This window comes from Salmo trutta, chromosome 33, assembly GCF_901001165.1.
Source record: "Salmo trutta chromosome 33, fSalTru1.1, whole genome shotgun sequence".
NCBI classification, from domain to species: Eukaryota; Metazoa; Chordata; class Actinopteri; order Salmoniformes; family Salmonidae; genus Salmo; species Salmo trutta.
In genome coordinates, this window is record NC_042989.1 from 22,497,643 (window position 1) to 22,522,088 (window position 24,446).

A 24,446-nucleotide genomic window follows, 5' to 3' on the forward strand; every position below is an offset into this window, starting at 1 on the left:
CATTTCTTTTAGACTAACATATTGTTTTCAACAGCGGAGATTTGTATAAACCTTGTTGTCTGTCTCTCCGACATTTGCAACATTGAATTTGAATTTTGAAACAATCTCCAGCTGTCTCATGGAAATGAACATGTCGGGAATCGGGATGAGACAGACAGGCAGCGTTTCACATAAATCATGAATCAGCTGGCATCATTTTTATGGATACATACAAAGAAATGTCAATTGCAAAGAGGTGAAACTAAACAAAGTGCATCTAGTTTGCTGTCTTTCCAGCTTCAGTTTTAAGTGAGTGTGTTACTGTAGCTGTGTTGTTGGCTAGCTCCTCTGAACAACAGTGTCCTGATGAGTGAGCACATTTTCTATGCCAGGTGAAATCACACCTCATTAGCTCATTGTTATGGATGTATCCAAATAAATGTCACGAGAAAACAGCTTAAACAAAGGCAAATGCAGCAACTTTGCTGTTATTAGTTGGCAAGCTAGCAAGCAAGGGATAAGAACATTGCCAGCCAGTATGGTAATGCAACATTTAGAACGAACTACTGGGACGCGTCCATAGATATAGAACAAAAAGACTGAATGACTGGGTCACATCTCTAGCAACCGAACCGATAGAACGAACGACCAGCCGACTTGGGTGGCAACCCTAGATTTGTATCGGGACTATATCTTGTGGAAGGATGAAATAGTAAAAATAATTAATCAAAATAAAGTTTTTAATTAAAATATGTAAATTCCCTATTTGAATATGTTAGTAACCCGTTGTATAAAAGTGATAATGCCCTCGAAGCCAGTTTTTGGAGGATATATTGATTTCGTCTCGGGCTTCACAACAACTGGGCCAAAATATCCTCCAAACGCCGGCTTCTCGGGCATTATCCCTTAATTTGAAATCAAAACTGGATGGTTTTCAGAGATAGATGGGAGTGGTTGAGGGTAGCTGTAGGGTGGGACTAAAAACAAATAAAATAAAAAAAACAAGAAAATAAAACTAATATAAAATGTATATACAGTTTAAGTCGGAAGTTTACATACACTTAGGTTGGAGTCATTAAAACTCATTTTTCAAGTTTTGGCAAGTCGGTTAGGACATCTACTTTGTGCATGACACAAGTCATTTTTCCAACAATTGTTTACAGACAGATTATTACACTTATAATTCACTGTATCGCAATTCCAGTGGGTCAGTGGACTGTGCCTTTAAACAGCTTGGAAAATTCCAGAAAATGATGTCATGGCTTTAGAAGCTTCTGATAGGCTAATTGACATCATTTCAGTCAATTGGAGGTGTACCGTGGATGTATTTCAAGGCCTACCTTCAAACTCAGTGCCTCTTTGCTTGACATCATGGGAAAATCTAAAGAAATCAGCCAAGACCTCAGAAAAAAAACTGTAGACCTCCACAAGTCTCGTTCATCCTTGGGAGCAATTTCCAAACGCCTGAAGGTACCACGTCCATCTGTACAAACAATAGTACTGTCACGTCCTGACCATAGAGAGCTCTTATTTTCTATGGTAGAGTAGGTCAGGGCGTGACTGGGGGGTTATCGAGTTTATTTAGTTCTATGTTTGGTTCTAGTTTCTTTTTTCTATGTTGGGTTTTTTGTATGATCCCCAATTAGAGGCAGCTGGTCATCGTTGTCTCTAATTGGGGATCATATTTAAGTAGTTGTTTTTCCCACCTGTGTTTGTGGGAGATTATTTTGAGTTAGTGCATGTTGCACCTCTTTCGTCATGGTTTGTGTTTAAATAGTAGTTTATTGTTTGTTTTGCAACATTTCACATTGAAATAAAAGATGTGGAACGATAACCACGCTGCGCTTTGGTCTCCTTCCTATGACGAATGTGACAAGTACGCAAGTATAAACACCATGGGACCACGCACCCGGCATACCGCTCAGGAAGGAGATGCGTTCTGTCTCCTAGAGATGAACATACTTTGGTTCGAAAAGTGCAAATCAATCCCAGAACAACAGCAAAGGACCTTGTGACGATTCTGGAGGAAACAGGTACAAAAGTATCTACATCCACAGTAAAAACGGGTCCTATATTGACATAACCTGAAAGGCCGCTCAGCAAGGAAGAATCCACTGCTCCAAAACCGGCATAAACAAGCCAGACTACGGTTTGCAACTGCACATGGGGACGAAGATCGTACTTTTTGGAGAAATGTCCTCTGGTCTGATGAAACAAAAATAGAACTGTTTGGCCATAATGGCCATTATTATGTTTGGAGGAAAAAGGGAGAGGCTTGCAAGCCGAAGAACACCATCCCAACCGTGAAGCACAGGGGTGGCAGCATCATGTTGTGGAGGTGCTTTGCTGCAGGAGGGACTGGTGAACTTCACAAAATAGATGGCATCATGAAGGAGGAAAATTATGTGGATATATTGAAGCAACATCTCAAGACGTCAGTCAGGAAGTTAAAGCTTGGTCACAAATGGCTCTTCCAAATGGACAATGACCCCAAGTATACTTCCAAATGTTTAGCAAAATGACTTAAGGACAACAAAGTCAAGGTATTGGAGTGGCCATCACAAAGCCCTGACCTCAATTCTATAGAACATTTGTGGGCAGAACTGAACAAGCATGTGCGAGCAAGGAGGCCTACAAACTTGATTCAGTTACACAAGCTCTGTCAGGAGGAATGGGACAAAATTCACCCAACTATTGTGGGAAGCTTGTGGAAGGCTACCCGAAACGTTTGACCCAAGTTAAACAATTTAAAGGTAATGCTACCAAATACTAATTGAGTGCATGTAAACCTCTGACCCACTGGGAATGTCATGAAAGAAATAAAAGGTCTCTACTATTATTCTGACATTTCACATCATTAAAATAAAGTGGTGATCCTAACTGACCTAAGACAGGGAATTTTTACTAGGATTAAATGTCAGGAATTGTGAAAAACAGAGTTTAAACGTATTTGGCTGAGATGTATGTAAACTTCCGACTTCAGCTGTAGTATGTATTAGCTGTCAATAGAAGCCTAAGTATTGTTGTCCATTATTTTACTCCAATTATGGGAGTATCACCATACAACTGGAGGTTTGCCTCCTTATGTACTCTCCCCACTGGGCACATATGTCAATTAAACATTTCATTTTGATAAAACACTTGGTTGAGTTGTCAACTAACATGAGTTAAAAGTGAAATTAACAAAAAATCGAGGTTAAAAGTTGGGTGAAGTAAATATGAAATTCTCTTACGTTGATGACTTTTTGCAAACCCAATTAGTTTTCCATGTTGATTCAACATCATCACATACATTTTTGTTGTTGAAATGATGTGGAAATATTGTTGATTCAACCATAACTGAATATCTTATTTGGCAGCTCGATACTTATTGCTTACTATTTGATTTCTCTTTCTGTAAGAACTTAGTGTACGTCTTCCATAATTCATCCAGCCCACACTATACTTCCATGATTTAAAGAGATTGCTTTAGCAGCTAGTTCTAGTATGTTACCTTTGTCTCTGGTCCTCACCCACTGATCCTAACAGCAAATAAATCCCTCAGCCATTGACTTCATGCATTGCTCAATACCTTGTGTGGGTTGCTGCGACCTCTGTCCAAAGGAAGATGCCAGGATGAAGCAAATCAATTAAAGAGAATTGTTAAACTCATACAAAATAGTACTATTCCTCCATGTCTCCTAGACTGGTGAACAATAATCAGTGAAGGCTTCTGAAAGAAACAACATTCCTTTGTGTTAGGTCTGTAGGGTAGGTTTGGAAACTATAGAAGTGCTCCCTATATCCAATCCTTGTGACTTTCATTTGGAGATGTCTTAGGGTCCAAGGCAAAGCAGGAATCTGAAGGAGCATTCTAATAGGCATTTATTACAATCATTTTACATAGCGATAACAATCTAATGATAAATTGGGTATGAGTGGCTGTTTAGCTAATTCAATACAATACTAATAACCGCACACCAATAAACCCCAGGTGATCAACTATCAACTGATTATCATTGCAATGCCTTTGGTATAAATCATACTTCCGCAAAGGACAGCGGTGTATTTATTTTTTTGTGATGGAAAACATAAATGTGTGTTTTGCGACCATAGTACAGGCACACATTTAGAAACTGGAACTGTAGGTGGCATATGGATTTCCACTGCATTCAGCGAATAAAAAACAATTGAGTGTGTGTGTGTGTGAGAGAGTGTGTAGTATTCAGAGATTGACAGAGCTACTGCTGTTTTGATAAATGAAACTCCCTGTTGCTGAAGCCCGACAGGGTCAAGGGCAGCCTTGTATTTCCCATTATGTGGCAGTATGTGTTCTTACTGCTGCCTGTGGGGAAGTACTCTTCAGACAGTAAATAGTATCTCTCCCCTCATCACGAATTCTCAGTGGTGAGGTGAAGGAGAGGCCCTTGTCACAGCAGCAAACTGCTTCCTGTGGCTGGGTAGGCTGCTCCAGGGATGAGCCCTGCTGTCCCTCCAGGTCACTGTAAAGGCGACCCAGGGCTCTAATAATGCACAGCAGATGAGCTAGATCAGGAAGTTCCTCAGAGGACCACAGGACGTTCCGAGGGCCCCAGGAATACATTCTAAGAGAGTGTTTTTTGGCAGAAGTGGTATTTCATTTGTTTTTGGAGTACAGCAGCGACAGCCCCACTGGTTTCCTGTTTTCCTTCCTGAATCAGGTCTCCTGTGCTCTTTGGGTGGCGATAAAAATACGAAAAAGACACTTTCTGGGAAACGACCCTTACTTTATTTCTTCTTTTTTTAACTTCCTTTGTGCAGATGAGTGGGTAAGAAGCCTACTGGTGACATTGGTCTACAAAGCCAGCAGGTGGCAATCTTCTCACCAAACCTCCCACCTGTGTCAATCGGAACGCATAGCCTGTACTTATCAGCTTGTTAGAGTTTGTATGACTGTGTAATGCAGCGTAGAAAACATTATTTGATAAAGACATAAATTACGCTTGAGAAAGACAGTCATATTATTTAACAGCATGGTTATAATTTGGGATTGATGTACCATACAAGTGACACATGCTAAGAAAATGTAGTTCCAATAATCACATAAAATCAGAAACCAAAATTTGTTATCTGATCAATTGAATGTATGTATGTGTTTCACAATAACAACTTCCAAACCACATAAACAAATTGTCTGCAACTGGTGTATCAAAGTGCATGGAATGGGTTTTGTGTACCATGAATAAGGTCTGGTTTACTCCCATATCTCTTCCCATCAGAGCAATATCAAGCTGTGATCACACTATAAATTACCAGCTCCAATAAGCATGACATGCAAAGCCAAACTGATTGTCTGTCAAGTCTTCTTTGGCATCAAAAGGACATTACATTCATATTGCTGATTTAATCAATGTCCCCTCCATTGTTGTTAGGATATGGGTTATGTCTTTCATTTCCCCTACAGCCTCAAAAGACTAATCCAAATTAGTTTTTGCTGCACTGAAAGGGAAATGAATAAATCTCAGAAAAGGAAATCATAGTTCCAGACTGTAAAAATATGGTTGAGTTCTGCATGCATACAAAATCACAGTATATGCTATAGGACTGTGTATTAACACGTGATGTGGATTGAATCCAAAAGTAATTTGTAACAAAACAGGAAAGGCAACATAATAGCCCATATTTAGCACCTGGAAATACTGTCACCATTCATCAATACAGTGATTGGGTTGGGTTCTCTGATTTCAACATTACCTACATTCACTTCACAGATAACATCCGCATGAAATGTAAACCAACCTACACTGGTAGCCTCCAGCTTATGTAGAAGTGTTCAGAAACATCTTCTATTCTTAATAATAATAATAATAAAAGTGACTCCAAAATGACAATATATTATTCACCATTTAGTTCGTATCGGGCAAAACATCCTCTGAAACACAACCAAAAACTGCAAATGCATCCAACAAATTTGCAGTCACAAGCTTTGTGTGACTGCAACGTCATTGTGTGCAAGGATTATGGGACCAAATACTAACTTTAATACACGATAAGTGAACTGGTCCAGAAATAAAGTGCTTTCTAAATGGTAAAACGGATATGAAAATACCCTCAAGTAAAGGTGACATTCTGTACTCTCGCCTCATTTGTAACATTTTATCCACAAAAAGAATCTGGAGTATAGAGACAAATTAAAAAGGTTAGCTTTACTGTCCAAATACATACAGAGGGGAGTGTATAATCTTTAAACAAATAGTGCTGCTACATTTATGAGTGGCCCTGATTTAATAGGTCTGACAAAAAAGCCATACATATGACATCAGATATGCCTTTTATATAAAACATGTTCACATTCTTTCCAGTTTGATACGCAAAATAAGTAATATTGTGTGCCTAAATGAATAGCTTTTTCTTTTACTATAATATTGGACAAGCACGCGCACTGTGCATGCACCAGCATTGTTGACAAGTTGCTGAGAGAGCTATGATTGGTCCATTGCGATGGGTGTTTCCGCATTCTGTTGTGAGCTGTCAGTGCGAGTGCAACTTGGAAAGGGCACTGTCGTGTCTCTTAAGTAATTATCTTATTATCCATTCCCGGGGGACTACCCGTTAAACGGTTGAGATCCAGGATGCCCTATGTACTCGTTAGTACTCAGATCCGGCTGGTTGGTATTCCTCTTCCCGTCATAGCACACAGACTGCATCCTTGCGGTTGACGCGCGCAACGAAATGTTATAGAGACTAACGATTTTGTAAAGGAAGGCTCTGCAACAATGTCGCCGATTTTGACGTGTAGCTTATTACATAGCTGAAACCTATGTCCTGTTTTGCAACATTTGCAAAAAATGGAAGCGAAACAAATTCGAACTAGTGCATAGCAGCTCGCGTGTTTTTTTTTCTTTTTTTTCTACAGTGCACCAAATTAAAAACATGTTCACTGCTCGGTCAGATAAAGTATGTAGGCCTATTTCTGTGCATATGTGGTCAATTGTTATCGAGATTGTGGATGGCATGCCATGCATATTTTCGGTGTTTGTCAATTTATTTCAAGAATGCATCAGAGTGTACAAAACATTAAGAACAGATGCACTTTCCATGACAGACTGACCAGGTGAATCCAGGTGAAAGCTATGATCCCTTATTGATGTCACTTGTTAATTCCACTTCAATCAGTGTAGATGAAGGGGAGGAGACAGGTTTAAGAAGGATTTTTACATCTTGAGACATGGATTGTGTGTGTGTGCCATTCAGAGGGTGCCTTTGAACGGGTATGGTAGCAGGTGCCAGGCACACCGGTTTGTGTCAAGAACTGCAACGCTGCTGGGTTTTTCACACTCAACAGTTTCCTGTGTGTATCAAGAAAGGACCTTCCTAATATTGTGTATCAATATTAGCAATGTGTTAATGTTTTGTACACTCCGCGTATAGCATTTGTGCACACACCTGAATATCTGTTTTTCAGGAGACTGGGCCAACCATGGTAGGAGATGTATACTCTGACCCAGCAATCATGAACTACCTGGGAGCCAGGAAAACCACCATGCTGGGGAACAATTTGTGAGTGTTGAGTATATCTCATTGTATGTCTCCATCCTTACGGCCAAGATTATGACAAACTTCTGAGCCACGGAAGAATGGTGTAGTAGTGGTACAAGTTGAACCAGAGCAGGACATAGGCTGTTGCTCTGTAGTTTGGGAGCAGACCAGCAGAGCTGATCGAACACAGAACAGGGAAGTGTTGTCATTGCGGATCTGCCACAAGTGCTTTTGGGAAATCAACCAAGGTGTGGAAGGAATAATTACAAACACAATCCTGGCTCATTGAGCGGAGGTCTCCTGCATGTGTTCGCACTCCTGACAGAGTTCACAGAATGAGTTTGACATTTTACATCTGAGAAAAAAACTAAACTTTGTGCCCCTTGCAGCTCGGAGTACCACGTGGACGAACCTCCGCGGTTGGTGTTGGACAAGTTGGAGAAGATTGGCTTCCGCATGGTGACGATGACAGGCGTGGGACAAACGCTGGTGTGGTGCATGCACAAGGAGACTGAGTGACCTGACTGTGGATCAATGACACTGATAGTGTGTCTTGGGCCACAAGGTGGTGGTGGTGGTAGTGTTCTCTGTCCAATGAGGAGCCAGAGCTAAAACCTATATTGTACATATTACATCACAAATCATGGATGGGTTCTATACATTCATTTTGCTACTGTTCTTTGTGATGTAATGGTCCTTTGTCTTCCATTCTTTTTTTCTTTTTTTTTAAAGGGGTGCAGATTACTGAATTTTGAAGGATCAATTCTCTAGATCGTTATTTGCCTCATTAGCAAATGTGTGAATTTGTATAATGACACTACTTGTCCAAAATCTTTTGTACTCCCATTCAAACTCACTCCAATGTGATGGAGCAGCTACCAAATAATGTGTGTAGTGGCTTGTTCATAATCTATCATAGCAATGGGTTTACAGACTTCAGGGAAACAGGACAATGTCAAGAAAAGTACATTCCAGAGAGGATTACAGCGCAAATGACCAAATCCTCAATATTCATTTTCCATGAGTATGGAATGTATTTCACTTCATTACTAACTGAATCTGAATGTCAAGAGTATGATGAATCAGTTCCAAAGTTTTACATTGCCTTTAGGTCAAGCAAATATTACTTTTACTAGCATGCAAATATTCCTCTATCCTGAATCCTATTCCATTTTCCTCACATGCTTTGTAAACAGGTGTAGATTTAAGTGAACTGCTTAATTATGGGCCATTCCCAACAATGCAGAGAGAAAGAAAATGGAAAACTAATAACACGTAATAAATACACAATGAGTAATGATAATTCGCCTATATACACGGGGTACCAGTAGAGTCAATGTGCAGGGTTATGAGGTAATTGAGGTATTTACATTTTTACATTTTAGTCATTTAGCAGACGCTCTTATCCAGAGCGACTTACAGTAGTGAATGCATACATTTCATTTCATGCATTTTTAGGTAGATATGTACAAATAAGTGACAGATAATAAAACTGTCAAAAGTTGGTGCAAAAAGGAGCTATTGATGTAGTGAGTGTTAGTTTTCATGTCATTGGTAATATAATTAGATGCATGTGAAGAAATGATAATAAAGGTGATTTGATGTCATTTGTTCCGTGGCATGTCCCAACTCTCAAGGAGGTAGAGTACACTTAAAAGGACAGGTTGGAAGTCTGATCTCCCTGTCTGCCATCTGTCAGTACAATATGGTAAGCATTACATTTGTTGGACAAATGAGCATCATGCTCTCTTAAAAAAAAAAAACTCTAAACAAGCCATTGGAACTGTGCCTTCCCACCTCAGGTTGAGGGGAAATATGGCATGTCTGCAGCATATAGGTGGTTTTTAGACTCTCAAAGTGGGCCAGTCAGACCTCCGTACATAGGGGAAAGTTAGTCAGGTCCTGTAAGTGTGACGAGAGTGCTGCAGGCATGCCTGGTGGAGACCATGTGAGCCAGCACTTCTGCTGCTACTGGGTGGTTTCATTAGTCTCTGGGCTGCCAGCGCGTGTCTGAGGCTAACCCCAGATCACTAAGCCTTCGCCAGGCCTGCTGCCGTGACTTGGCCACAATTTACACCCAAGTATCGAAAGGGCCCCTAATTTCTCCATGCGTGTGCAACTGTGGTCGGTTTCAGGTTCCGCTGGCATCTGAGGAGCTGCCAGCTTCCACACGGACAGAGGATCTGAGGAAGAGGAGGATGCTGTGAAGATGTCACCGGAGGCTTCTCCTGTTGATTGGATGGCTTTTGTTGGGACGTCACATCTTCCCGTTTCATTTGCATGCAGCACAATCCGCTGGCACGGCACGGTCAGGATGTTTCTGGAACTAATTGTATTCCCTCTTGTAATTTGGACTCAATGTTCAGCTTTTTTCTCTCTGGTATGACAGGCCGTCCATCAAATGCATAAACAGAACCATCTGATTAGTGTATATTGCAGTAGGAGAGGAGAGTGTGAGGAGAGAAGTGTAGGGACAAGATGGCTCACACCGCACCACAGCTGGCTGTTGTGTAAGAGAGCTGCGGCAGGCTGGGAGTGCCGGGGAGATGGATCACTGGGTTGGACCAACCAGCTGGCTATGAGTCTCCAAAATAACACAATGACAGGAGGAAACTTCACACAACCCCAGGAATAGAGACTACATTATACCATAGTCCCCTGAGGGACAACAACATACATTATTTAGTTTTTGGATGTCCCACGGAGAGAAGGCACTGTTAAATGTTTGTTTCTCCGTCAGAGTGGCTGTAGTCTAGCTCAGTGTGTCAGGTCCTAAATGGAAGTGGACCAGACATCCCAGTATTTGGCTGTGACATCAGGAGACCTCTTCCTCCATGAGCAACTCCTTTAACAGCCTCTATTGGGGAAACTCATCTGAAACCACAACATTCAGGCAAGAGAGGAACGGTCATGATACTGTATGAATATATCTTTCATGAATGCCAACGACTTAAGGGACGTGTACATTTGATCTTCAGTTAAGTTGTTTTCACTGGGTTGACCAACTAGTCATCAGATTATCTCTTCATGATAGTTTCAAGGAACAGATGTATTTATTACAGCACAACCAGTAAACAGGATTTGACAAAGGATACAAGGGTGAATTGCACTTAGAATAGGCATATTTTGAATGCTAACTACAATGTAAAAGTTCAGTGCCGGGTGGTACTAAAGTCTTCAGATCAAGTTACAGCCTTGAAGTTGTACAGTACATGGGGCCTCTGTAATTTGATGCAAAGCCTTAGATATACAAAACTCAAACAATCATCATAACCATCACTGCTATAATAAAGGGCCTCTAGAGTATATTCCCTTTGCATCACGTGAGCCCACAAACATTCCCTTAAAAACATGCCTACAGTACTACCACTCCCATCCCAGGCTGATTGCCAGTTAAAAATGTAATAGCCATGATTTCCTCATCTTCTAATCACATGGTCTGTGGTTTCACTGTTGGAAGACAACTTTAAATTGCATTAAAGGGAAACGACTCAGTCTCTTTGCTGCAAAGATAGGGTAATGAACAAACGTTTTACAGTTGGAGAAAGTGATACTGACAGATGCAAATTACATGATTGCATCATTTAGATGTGGTATAGCAGTGTTGGATGGCCCATCTCTTTGGGATCTTTTGCAATACACTATGATAACATCCCTTGTTAGTATAAACGTCTTGTTCCCCTGTTCGTCTTATAAGTGGTTTGGATGAAAAAGTACACTGGTTGAGTTTACATTACAATAGTAGCTGGTAGTAATTCAGTTAATGACAAACCAGAAACACACCCGTTCTTTAAAAAATGTTTATTCAAACAGATCATTTTTTTAAACACAGACAAGATGTACTTTATGAAACTAAAGCATCAGGTGTATAGTAAAGTGTAGTTGGGTTGTGGCTGGGAAGAGCTGGACTGGGTCTGGGGCCAGGATTCATTCAAAGGCACATTGAAGTGCGGAGATCGCATTCACGGTATAGGGTGCAGATGACAGCTCAAACGGAAATTACCTTCAAATGTCAAGCACCGCACACTTACAGAAAACACCTTGGATTGAATCCCGGCCTGGGTCTGAGACTGGATCTGGGCTGGTACTATGCTGCATCCTCCTCGTCCTCTCTCTGCATCTCCTCTATGAGTCTCTGTCTCTCTGATGCCTGTCTCATATTCATCAGCACCACGCTTTCATAGTCCCGCTCACTGCTCAGGGCGCCCTGTAGGGGTAGACAAACAGTCAGATCAACAGGGACAGGCAGGCAGACAAAGGACAGGTACAAAGCATTTACAACCTGTGATCTTTACCATAGTCATTTCACCGCCTTTACCTTAGTTACCAGTGTAAAACAGTCAATATGAAGAAGCAAACCATGCTAAGCCATTGCATTAATAATGGGATAACACAGTGCAAATACAAAAACAAGCTCTATATGTGACATAAGTGTGCAACAGTGCATGGACCAAATGATAACTGTCCGTCACTGGCGGCTGCTGTCTGTTTTTTTTCACGACAGGACCAGAGAGAGGAGAGGACAAGACAGGTGAGGGGGAGAGAGGTCAGGACAGTTTCAGACATACAGTGCCAAAAAGTTCACCCCCTCTCTGATTCTCTATTTTTGCATATTTTTGATACTGAATGTTATCAGATCTTCAGTCAACCAAAACCTGAGTTTACCCCCCAAAATATACTTATTTTATTTAATAAAAAATTATGCAACACCCAGTTCCCCTGTGTGAAAAGGTAATTGCCCCCTTACACTCAATAACTGGTAGTGCCACCTTTAACTGCAATGACTGCAACCAAATGCTTCCTGTAGTTGTTGATCAGTCTCTCACAGACAGACAGAGAGACACACGCACAGTAAGCACTAGGCTGCACGGTAAGCACTAGGCTGCACGGTAAGCACTAGGCTGCACGGTAAGCACTAGGCTGCACGGTAAGCACTAGGAGCTGACACACACAAGTATGCAAAGACACACGCTTACCAGTGGTGTTTGGCAGATGTGACAAATACAATTTGATTTGATGCATGTGTGCACACACACAGTCAGTCAGTCACACACACACACACACACACACACACACACACACACACACACTGCCCCTAATCCTGAATGGAGGGGGGGGGGGGGTGTCCACAGAATAAACCTGTTTTATAGGATTAGATGGAGGAAGTCTGCTGTGCCAAAGAAGTGTCTCCCTAACAAGACAGTGAGCGGAGAGAAGTGAGTGTGTGAATGTGTGAGAGATAGAGTGGGACACAGAAGAGAAAGGGGGAGAGAGAGAAAGTGAAGAGAATGAAGGAGGGTTAGAGAGTGGCTTGGTGAGGTAAACCATCTGGAAGAGATCACTGGGACTCCAGCATCCACCCGTGTGTACGAGAGAGAGGGGAAGGAAGAGAGGAGGAGAAAAAGAGGGATGGCGTGGGGAGGCAGGCTCCCTCTCCATGCTGTTGGATAGATAGCTGTGATTATCATTCCAGTAATGTGAGATCAAGTCCTTGTCTAAGATGTAACCATGAAATATCACGCAAGCTCACTTAAGTAAATAAACAACTGTTGCATCTTCAATTATACAAAACAAAGGCTGTAACTGTGGGCTGGAGGGAATGCAGTCCCCCCCCTTCCACCTTTACTCCACACAGACCTCTACCGGCCATTCTCTGAAATGCTTATATGAAAATCTAGGCTTATATGGACAGTGATACTGTTTGTCTCTATTTATTTCCCATGTAAGGTCAATAGAGTTTCTATTGGTTCACTTCCCATGTAGGAGGTGAGCTCTGAACACAAAGAGGGGTCTAAGGAGAGTGACAGTTTTCCCTAGCTGAGAGCCGTTTCCTTGCCTGGTGGGCTCACACTCAACGTACGCGTTTAGCCTGTGCATCCCTGACTAACTTAACACTTGAGGAGGTGTGTTTGTCTGTGTGTGTGTGTTGCTCCATAAACACACCAGGGGCTGGAGAGAGACTAGGGAAACCACATAAGATAAACAATGGGGCCCACAACAAAGAGGACCAGGCCAGCACAGAGGCAGGATGACAAACACACAAACACACACTGCTCCATTCCATGCTCACTCGCTCAGGGCTGACTAACAGCACTGATATCACTCACCGCCCGGAGCCTCCCAACAGCATGCTACAACTTGACACCAGGCCAGCCGTAACATCACCATACGCCAGGCAGGGTGGTGAGTCAGGGTGCTCCACAGGAGACGGCAGGCTATGCTACAGGTGGCCAGGCACAGTATTTTCCCCCACAGACAGATGGGATCAGGAGATCTGCTCTACATTAGACCCACCTGTCTCTGTGTGTGTGTGTGTGTGTGTCTTGAGTTACACACAGTTCTCTCACTGTTGAAAAGTGGTATCTGATCTGGCAAATAATCACACAAGGACTGTATTCCTTCCTTAATTGGATAGTTCAAGATTTTGGCAATGAGGCCCTTTATCTACATCCCCAGTCAGATGGCCAATGCACAGCTAGCATGGGGGTGATAAGAGAGAGAGAGACTTCCAGCTCTTCTTCTCCCCCTCCTAAAATCGCTCTCTCCCCAGCTCATGACAGAAGTATGTCTCCCGGGGGCTATGAGGACCTGATGATGTCATGAAGGCCTATTATGTGTCATGGACCTGAGACGGAGGTGGTCTGCACGCCTAACTGCCTGTCCAGAAACAGACTAGGAGCCATCAGCCGACAGCCCTCATTAACCTAAATAAAGTTTTAAAAGCAGTGAATGTGTTTGTGTACAGTACTGATAAACATAGAAGTGTTTGAATGATTTAGACAAGCCTGAAAATGACTTTAAACCATCACCTTCTTGCAGAACATTCTGATCCACATCGCCTCGCTCCAGTTTGCTTTCCCCCTCTCACCAAGATCCACTGCAAGCAACGAGACATCCTGCTCCAAGGTGTCTGAGACAAATAGTTCACACGTAGCGTTTAAACCTATCTTCTTTACAACAGCTCCTCCTATAGACTACGGTACTTCTACCAAACCATAGTGGTTGTCCAGGTAAATTACTGCTAGGTCTAGATGTGGATTTTTTATTTTTAAGTGTACAGTAATACAGATGGTACTGCCGTCTGTTGAAACTAATCAAGGGGCCATTTCTCTGCAGTGTGTGTGCACGAGTGTGTGTGTGTGTGTGTGTGTGTGTGTCAGTGGGTTATGGAGCCGGTGATTTATAGGAGCCAAACACTTATTTAGAGATCATTAGGGGTGTGTGTGATATGTAAGAGTGTATGCCCAGACGCTCACGCTAACTCAAACAAACACACACTGGGCAGGAGGATCGCATATGCCACAGCCAAACTAAGATTCCTCACAATAGTAAATTCAGGCTTTTATAAATGGGAGAAGATCAATAATTTTTTTGAGGACAGACAAAACTAACCAAAAAGATCCTGGTCTACAGACAGACTCTTTGTAATGATGGAACAAATACAAACTCATAATACTGCAATAACAGCTATTAAAATAGGCTCCAAGTCTACTTCCTGTGTTGTTCAGTAATTTCCAGAATTAGTCCTGAACACCTGGTTTATGGATGCCATTCACAGGCAAAGGCCCCTTTCCCTGAGAAGGAAAGCTAACCTATAGATCCAGGAACATACTGTATTGATGTAATTGGTCCCTAATAACTGCTGAAATGTAGCGAGAAGACAATGGACTTCTCTGAATGAGGTTTAACAGCTTTGACAGGGCCAAACCACGCAATAGCTACTAAAACCTACTGACTGAGTAAGCTGTGTGCAGGTGGTTATTTAGTAAGCTACATGAAGGGGTATTGGTGTCTAGGTGAAAGCTCTGGTCCGTGAGTAGTGTAAAGTGTGAACGAAGAGCCAGTCAGCACTGGATTCGGGGGGGGGGGGGGGGGGGCTGTATAGGGCAGGATTTGAGCCTGCTGGATAGAGAGGGTGTATTTGGAAACCCGTAAAGGAAATAAACAAAATGAAAGAGAAATGGAAGTTGAGACATGAACTCCCTGTGCTCTGGCATTTCCCTGTATGATGGATGTGTTGGGGGTTTCTATGACAGAGAGATGGGGGAGAGGGCTGTTCAGCTATGTAATATCCAACAATACATCTTTGTAATACCAGAATTATGTCTTTCACATCAGGGCCTTCCGGGAAAAGCCCTCTGATTGCAACAGATTTGATTTTAAAACACTGGGGCCACTGAACCAGCAAGAATGTAGAATTGAAACCCTCAATATCCCAAAAGAGACATGACAAAAAAATTAAGCGAAACAAAGGTTAAAGTGCAAATACACATAAAACATTTCTACTGTGTGTGTGTGCGCGTGCATCTGAACAAGCTGGTGGTTTGGGTGTGTCTGGTGTGCCGCCTGATGAGAGGTCTGTACTGCTGCTTTGAGCATGTGTTATGGTTCCTTATCTGCTTAATGTGCTGAACAAACAGCAACTGGAATGCAGCAGTCCACACACTGTTTACTTCAGAGCCCAGACGTTCAAAGAACCCCAAATATCAAACCCTTCATTTAATAATTACAAATAATTCAGTGCCAGGAGACACAGGCAGGTAAACATTCTCAGACTTCCCTGACCTCCCACGGAGAACAGAACGCACGCACGCACGCACGCACGCACGCACACACACACGTCTGGTCTGCTAGTCTGCAAATATGGCAATGAAGCATTACTTTTACAAATCTCACAGTGGAGAAGAAGTCAGTGTGTGTTCCATTTGAAATGGACACAGACTGTTTTATTAGAGGACATGATGTAATTCACGTCTGTTATCTGTTAAGATTGCCTAGGTAAAATGTATGGGATGGTATAAGACCACCCCTGGAATTTGGTCCACAACTATACATGAAGACAAGAGAACTTTGTCATGTTACACAATGAAACTTCTTCAGATGCAACTAAACTGCCTATCCTGAGGGACAGAGGTCTATCCATTCAGTCAGGTGAGTTTCAGTTGGAGCTCTGCCACAAAGCTCATCACTGTCTGACTCACTCATCATTGTAGAGCGACAGTTACCACACAGGCTCTCTCACTGTCTAGTGATGGATTTCACTGGTTTGCATCCATTGTTTCAATCCTGTACAGATCATCATACACTATCAGGGCCACAACCGAACTGCTGTGTATTCCATGTGAGAGAAAACATCTTAACGCAGTGAAACACTGCTCTGTCTGTGGCTCACAAGACAAGAACACACAAAAGGCCCAAATGAATATCCACAAAAGCCTCAATTTGGGTTTATAGAGCCAGTCAAAGCAGTATCTGTAAGCACTTTTTCCTATTATAAAAACAAGCAGCATCCTAGGTTTGAGGGAGAACATAGTCGGACCAGAAAGACCACAGTACCAACACTGCTCTGAGAAGGGAGAGATGGAGAAGAAGGCAGTCAGACACCCATTCTGCTCTTATGGTCAGGGACCGGGGACAATGTAATCACCCCAGTCTGGACAATGTACTAACACAAACATGAGAGTAAACACACCTCAAATCCCTGGTCTAATGGGGAGCTCTGTGTAGGGTTGCAAAATTCCTGTAACTTTCAATACATTCCCAGGTATTCACAAAATCCTGGTTGGAGGATCCCAGAATCAGGAGGGAATAAGCGGGAAATCTGGAAACCTCCAACCAGGTTTCCTGGAACCCCAGGGAATTTATTGAAAGTTCCCAGAATTATGCAACCCTAGCCCTGTGTGACCACATCACCACAGATAAAGCACGCTATCCTGTCCCTTGACGGTCTGCTAGCATGAAACCATGGCTTCCCAACAAAACAAAATAGTGGATGGGGTAGGGGTGGAGAAAAGAAATACTGAATTGGGAGTTATTGAAATGCTCAGTTCCAGTCTTGGATAAATGTTATGATAAGGCAGTTAGTACATTTGCGTGAGTAATTGCATCTGCTCTGGCGTTAGGGAGTGAATGGGGAAGGAAAGGTGGCAGGAATTTGTTTATTGGAGCCATTTTAAAAGATCTGATCAGTAAAGTAATCTTAGAGACCGAATTCAGTATATACATTACGAGTCAAGTTCGGACACCTACTCATTCAAGGGTTTTTCTTTATTTGACTATTTTCTACATTGTAGAATAGTGGTGAAGACATCAAAACTATGAAATAGCACATAAAGTATTAAACAAATGAAAATATATTTTATATTTGAGATTCTTCAAAGTAGCCACCCTTTGCCTTGATGATAGCTTTGCACACTACTGCCATTCTCTCAACCAGCTTCATGAGGTAGTCACCTGGAATGCATTTCAATTAACAGATGTGCATTCTCAAAAGTTAATTTGTGGAATTTCTTTCCTTCTTAATGCGTTTGAGCCAATCAGTTTGTGTTGTGACAAGGTAGGGGTGGTATACAGAAGATGGCCCTATCTGGTAAAAGACCAAGTCCATATTATGACAAGAACAGCTCAAATAAGCAAAGAGAAACAACAGCCCATCATTACTTTAAGACATGAAGGTCAGTCAACCCAGAAAATGTTAAGAACTTTGAAAGTTTCTTCAAGCGCAGTCGCAAAAACCATCAAGCTCTATGATGAAACAGGCTCTCGGACCGCCACAGGAAAGGAAGACCCAGAGTTACCTCTGCTGCAGAGGATAAGTTCATTAGAGTTAACCACCTCAGATTGCAGCCCAAATAAATGCCTCAGAGTTCAAGTAACAGACACATCTCAACATGAACTGTTCAGAGGAGACTGCGTGAAATCAGGCCTTCATGGTCGAATTACTGCAAAGAAACCACTACTATAGGACACAAATAAGAAGAAGAGACTTGCTTGTACCAACACACACTAGCAATGGACATTAGAATGGTGGAAATCTGTCCTTTGGTCTGATGAGTCCAAATTTGAGATTTTTGTTTCCAACTGCTGTGTCTTTGCGAGAAGCAGAGAAGGTGAACGGATGATCTCCGAATGTGTGGTTCCCACCGTGAAGCATGGAGGAGATGTGATGGTGTGGTGGTTCTTTGCTGGTGACACTGTCAGTGATTTATTTAGAATTCAAGGCACACTTAACCAGCATGGCTACCACAGCATTCTGCAGCGATACGCCATTCCATCTGGTTTGCGCTATCATTTGTTTTTCAACAGGCCAATGGCCCAACACCTCCAGGCTGTGTAAGTGCTATTTGACTAAGAAGGGGAGAGATGGTGCTGCATCAGATGACCTGGCCCCCACAACCACCCAAACTCAACCCAATTGAGATGGTTTGGGATGAGTTGGACAGTTTTCGCTTTGTCATTATGGGGTATTGTGTGTAGATTGCTGAGGATTTGTTTGTTTTATCCATTTTAGTATAAGGCTCTAACGTAACAAAATGTGGAAAAAGTCAAGGGGTGTGAATACTTTCCGAAGGCACTGTATATATCCATCTATCTATATATAATTATTTTGTCACATACACTAGATAAGTGCAGTGAAATGTGTTGTTTTACAGGATGTTTCATCTCAGAGACCCTGGAGCAGAGTGTTGTGTTGTCTGGAGACAAACAGATGGCCACTAACGTTCTCTCAAGGTCAAAGACGTTGCTAGGAGGCACAATGACTGGGAGGATGCTGGTGTGGAGCACTGAGTATGACTGCTGCTGAGACCAGATGTAGACCATCCCAGAGACATGTATACACTAGCTAGAAGCTGAGCAGAGTGGGGTGTAGGCCTCTGGCCACTGCTAAAGCTTTATCTCTGAAGGGAAAAGTAAGTCTGTCAATAGCATAAACACACAGCATACAAACAGTGATTATCAATAAGCCTAATGGTTAAATTACAGTACACTACAGTAGACATCTAAGGTGGACCAAAAATATACACACAGACTGACACTACAAGACATTTACATTTGGGCCTATAGTGGCATTGACTGGAGTCTAGCAATACTGAGAAGCCAATTCATATTCTACTATGACTACAGTATTCCTACAACATTCCAATAACAAAAACAAGCATGCAGCTGGAGGCGTGAGAATTGGAACTGCAACAGGTTATCTTTTGCAACTCAGCCATTCTACACATGCATATCTGTATGCTAGTCAGTGGCTTCATCCGAGATCCCCGCCTATTGGCCTCCACTCAGCCAGAATGGCCTACGTTGCCCCGGGGCTTTACACAAGCTAACAGAGCACAGGAAATCAGTAGAGTAGAGACAATGCCATGGAGATTAGTGATCGGTTAACCCCATCGGAGTGCAAGTTGCCCCCCTCTATCTCTCTCACACACACATCACTGTGGCCCTGTCTGTGTGAGGAATGTGCTGTGCTCTTTCCCTAGTTCAATTCCATCCGTGTTACAAGCAGTAAATCATTGGGGACTCCGACAGCTCCTGTTCTGCCCTCTCCCTCAGGTAGTGGGTGCAGCCAGCGGGATTTACGCCCATGATTCAGACTCACACAGCAGGAAGAGTTACATCACCAGAGGGAAAACACACTCTCTGCCGTTAGGTAGGGAGAAAAAAGAAAAAAAAACCCACCTGCTCGTCTTATCCCTCTTCTACACTCACCTCACCTGGGTTACTTACAGAGGACACTTTCTCAACCAACAAACCTGACAGGGTCTCTACTGATAAGGATTATAAGACTCAGGTAAGAGACAAGAGTGGCTAGGCTGTTAAATCCGGGATTTAGAGAATTTTCTGGGGAAGTGGCACCAGTTCGCTATCTCAAGGTTGTTCACTGTGCTTCTCCCGCTGCAGTCGAACAAGCCCCATCATGTCAGGAGAAACAGTGTCACAGTCTACAGGTATCAGCCCTAGCCTGGCTTCCTGATAGAGACAGACGTGTGGGTGTGGGATACAGATGCCCTGTGTACACAGCAGTACAGGTAAGAGCTAACAGATCTATCATACATATTATTACAAACTCTATCGATCAATATATCAAAATTAGTAGTTTTAAGAGACTTAACCAACACCTGCTCTTGAGAATATACTTTAGGCATTTCCATTTGGACAGGTGGCCAACTCATTTGACAGTCTCCAAGGCAGTTTGACGAGGAAGATTATTTAGTAACTGTAAATGGTCTTGACAAAGCAGTTTTTACTTCTTTAATTTGGACTTGGAAGATAAGTGTTTCCTTAGCGTGATCCTGACCGCTACAATTCTAACACTCCCTCGTCCAACTGACATGTTTGGAAAGGAATGCTGTTGTGTCCACACTCTCCCCATCTCCCGCTGCTACTAAAGTGCCAGTAAAACCTTTATGGGCCAACAAAACATGTTTGCCGTAGTGCCTTACAAATTTACAGAGTGAGTGTTTCAAGTCACGAACACAGATATTATATGGGCAAAGCTGTTAGGAGCCCGTAAAATCACAGAGACCACTGAGATTGTCCATTTGACAAGCCAGAGATGATGAACTGCATTCTGTGTTACTCAATAAAATGACTAAGTTACTGGAACCATACTCAACTAGATTTGAATATGGTGCATTTTATTTTGCGCTTTGGGCCTAGAGCTTACATGAACTATAATGGACTTAATCTTTTCAGAGCCACACTTTCCTCAGTGTGTTCAGTTGTCTTAGGTAAAAAGTTTTATGCCCTTGCTTTCTAAATGGGTGGTAGCTGTTCAAGGCTCAACATTTACAGCTAACTGAGATTGAAACTGTACAGATTAACTTCTAAATGACCATTGTACAAAGTGCTCTGTCTGAGATCTAAAAAACTGACAACAGTTTGACACCAGTTACAGTATGTGAAAGTCATATTCCAGTTAAATTCTACATATATTACCATCATAACAAATCATGTCAGGTATCGCCACACCTCTCTCAAATAAGAGTTGTGGATCCAGCATGTTAAACAGGAAAGGCTGACTAACTGTCTGTGACCAGTAAACCAGCTCAACAGATCCAAAGTTAAGGAGAAATAAAACAAGATGAATTTGCATACTGTGTCTGAAAGAATCTGGGTTTTGTCTCAACATGTAGCAAATTCCACCCCATTCTGTAGTTGTAGTTGCCTGAAGGCTATTCCATGCGAGAAATTTCCAAGAAACTGAAGATCTCGTACAACGCTGTGTACTACTCCCTTTACAGAACAGCGCAAATTGAATCTAACCAGAATGGAAGAGGAGTGGGAGGCCCTGGTGCAGAACTGAGCAAGAGGACAAGTACATTAGAGTGTTTAGAGTGACGCCTCACAAGTCCTCAACTGGCAGCTTCATTAAATAGTACCCGCAAAACACCAGTCTCAACATCAACAGTGAAGAGGCGACTCCGGGATGCTGGCCTTCTAGGCAGAGTTCCTCTGTCCAGTGTCTGTGTTCTTTTGCCCAGCTTAATCTTTTCTTTTTATTGGCCAGTTTGAGATATGGCTTTTTCTTTGCAACTCTGCCTAGAAGGACAGCATCCCAGAGTCGCCTCTTCACACAAAACACGTTAAAAGGTTAATAATTCATAACGGTGGTGTTAAGTGAATCATATTATCTCACAGAACAAAACGTATCATATCTCCATAGCCTGTGCTAACCTCAGACCTTATTTTGGACATTTATCCAAAAACTCTACGAAACAAAAACAGTATTTCCACATAGGCTTTGACCAACGAGCCATGGCTAACTCATTTCCGTTTTTTAGGACTACAAGCTGGTGAGTTCTATACAGGATGTTGGGTCTGCTCTAAAATGTGCATATGTGGTGCACAGTTACTGAAAGTCAGAATCAGGCTAAGACATTCCTTTAGTGCATTCAGCAGACCACACCTGCATTAATGGGAAAACTGGATTTGAAAAGTAAACATTTAAAATCAAACACTTCAAAGCACATGTTGGACTATTTCCCAGGAGCCAAATGTTGAAGAATTGTATTTATACAAAACCAAGCAGAGCAGGTGCATTCTCTAAATAATAACTGCTGCCTTTTCACATCAAACTTGACATAATCATAAGGTTACATCTGTTGTTGGAAAGCAGAGGGAAACAAATAGTGCACATCCTGTATGTTGTAGAATGATGAAAGTAAACCTGGACATTTAGATCAGAGATGTATGATATGTTCTTGATGGGAAACCACTTGATCTGACATGAACCTAACCTCAAAGTGAAATTATTTAAATAAATTATTTGTTTATCTTTTCCAAAACAGAGCTTTTTTTCGAAGATGGTAGACTGCATTTAGGCTTAATCTCAGAAGTGAACCAAAGGACATCAACAGGACCAGGTAAGATGCCACTGAAGACGTCTCTGTGCCGTAAGCCAGCCTCGGCCCGCTGGTCTAGAACCCAGAAGCGCAGGGAGGTGCTCTCTGTCAACATGATCAGCCTCCCATTGGCCGACTTCTGCCACGTTGCCCACATCGGGAGCAACGCCAGCAGTGACAGCTTCGGGGACCTGTCCTTTCTGAAGGGGGGCCACAGCCTGATACTGCACAGCTCTCAGAGCGAACATAACCTCTTCCTGGCCTGCTACCCTCCACCCAAACCCCCACGACTTAACCTGGGTGAGGCCGAGGCCCTAAAGATCCCAGAGTGGACCAGGGCCCACTTGAGCCACAGCGCCTCCGAGAGGAGGAAGGAGTACAGCTCCTTGCCCATGCTGGACAGTGAGGAGGGCGAGGGGGCGATCGAGGCCAGTGTTAGCCCCAGCCACGGGGTCATGGTCAGAAGCCACAGTCCTGGCCGGGGCAGTCTGAGCTCTGGCAGGGATGGAGATTCCACTCAGACCTGCCATGAGGACACGCTGCAGCTGGATGAGGTGGACAACAGCTTCTCCTTCAGCCTGGACCTGGGCCCCTCCATCCTGGATGACGTGCTGCAGGTCATGGACAGGCTCCACTATTAGAGGAACAGCCAGACAAACATGGGTCCTCACCAAGAGACTTCACTGACATAATTATATGTGACTGGCATTAGAACACTCTAAACTGTCCTAGGATATGAACAGATGACATAAAAAAAACTCCTGACTGAAAGAAACAATGTCAGAACATTTGAAACACCATGGGGTTACAATCTCGATCTTTGGATTAGCTGACTGTGGCTAAATTATATCAGATGCAATGGACTCAAAGAGTAATGGATGAGATGTGGACAGAACTAACTACAAAGAGATCCTCCTCCATTTCATGTGAGGTAATCTAAACCAGTGGTTCCCAACCTGGGGTACGTAGTGCTTTCGGAAAGTACTCAGACCCCTTGACTTTTTCCACATTTTGTTACGTTACAGCCTTATTCTAACATGGATTAAATCGTTTCCCCCCCATCTTCAAGCTACACACAATACCCCATAATGAGAAAGCAAAAACAGGTTTTTAGAAAATTGTGCAAATGTAAAAATAAACCAATATCAAATTTACATAAGTATTCAGACCCTTTACTCAGTACTTTGTTGAAGCACCTTTGGCAGCGATTACAGCCGAGTCTTCTTGGGTATGACGTTACAAGCTTGGCACACCTATATTTGGGGAGTTTCTCCCATTCTTCTCTGCAGATCCTCTCAAGCTCTGTCAGGATGAATGGGAAGCGTTGTTGCACAGCTATTTCTGGTCTCTCCAGAGATGTTCGATCTGAGACTTGTCCATAAGCCACTCCTGCGTTGTCTTGGCTGTGTGCTTAGGGTCGTTGTCCTGTTGGAAGGTGAACCATAGCCCCAATCAGAGGTCCTGAGCACTCTGGAGCAGGTTTTCATCAAGGATCGCTCTGTTCATATTTCCCTTGATCCTGACCAGTCTCCTAGTCCCTGCCGCTGAAAAACATACCCACAGCATGATGCTGCCACGACCACGCTTCACTGTAGGGATGGTGCCAGGTTTCCTCCAGATGTGATGCTTGGCATTCAGGCCAAAGAGTTCAATCTTGGTTTCATCAGACCAGAGAATCTTGTTTCTCATGGTCTAGGAGTCTTTAGGTGCCTTTTGGCAAACTCCAAGCGTGCGGTCATGTGCCTTTTACTGTGGCCAGCTCTCTCTTGGTGGTTCCAAACTTCTTCCATTTAAGAATGATGGAGGCCACTGTGTTCTTGGGGACCTTCAATGCTGCAGAATTTT

At 42.8% G+C, this 24,446-nt stretch overlaps 3 protein-coding genes across 3 annotated transcripts in view; 2 read left to right on the forward strand and 1 right to left on the reverse strand.

The window, feature by feature from the left end:
- Positions 1–6,471: 6,471 nt before the first annotated feature.
- gchfr (GTP cyclohydrolase I feedback regulator) lies at positions 6,472–9,083 on the forward strand. Its single transcript, XM_029730322.1, has 3 exons — positions 6,472–6,605; positions 7,403–7,497; positions 7,866–9,083. Exons 1-3 carry the CDS (start codon positions 6,570–6,572, stop codon positions 7,993–7,995), a joined length of 261 nt encoding a protein of 86 aa, XP_029586182.1. The 5' UTR covers positions 6,472–6,569; the 3' UTR covers positions 7,996–9,083.
- A 2,179-nt stretch (positions 9,084–11,262) lies between these two features.
- The window catches only part of dnajc17 (DnaJ (Hsp40) homolog, subfamily C, member 17), a 60,636-nt gene continuing 47,452 nt past the window's right edge, over positions 11,263–24,446 (reverse strand). Inside the window, exon 11 of the mRNA XM_029730320.1 lies at positions 11,263–11,683. Coding sequence (XP_029586180.1) covers positions 11,564–11,683 — 120 coding nt within the window. The 3' untranslated portion in view covers positions 11,263–11,563. The remainder of the gene's footprint in view (positions 11,684–24,446) is intronic.
- On the forward strand, positions 19,666–23,453 carry LOC115172661 (cdc42 effector protein 2). Its single transcript, XM_029730321.1, has 3 exons — positions 19,666–20,047; positions 20,158–20,285; positions 22,548–23,453. Exons 2-3 carry the CDS (start codon positions 20,261–20,263, stop codon positions 23,240–23,242), a joined length of 720 nt encoding a protein of 239 aa, XP_029586181.1. The 5' UTR covers positions 19,666–20,047; positions 20,158–20,260; the 3' UTR covers positions 23,243–23,453.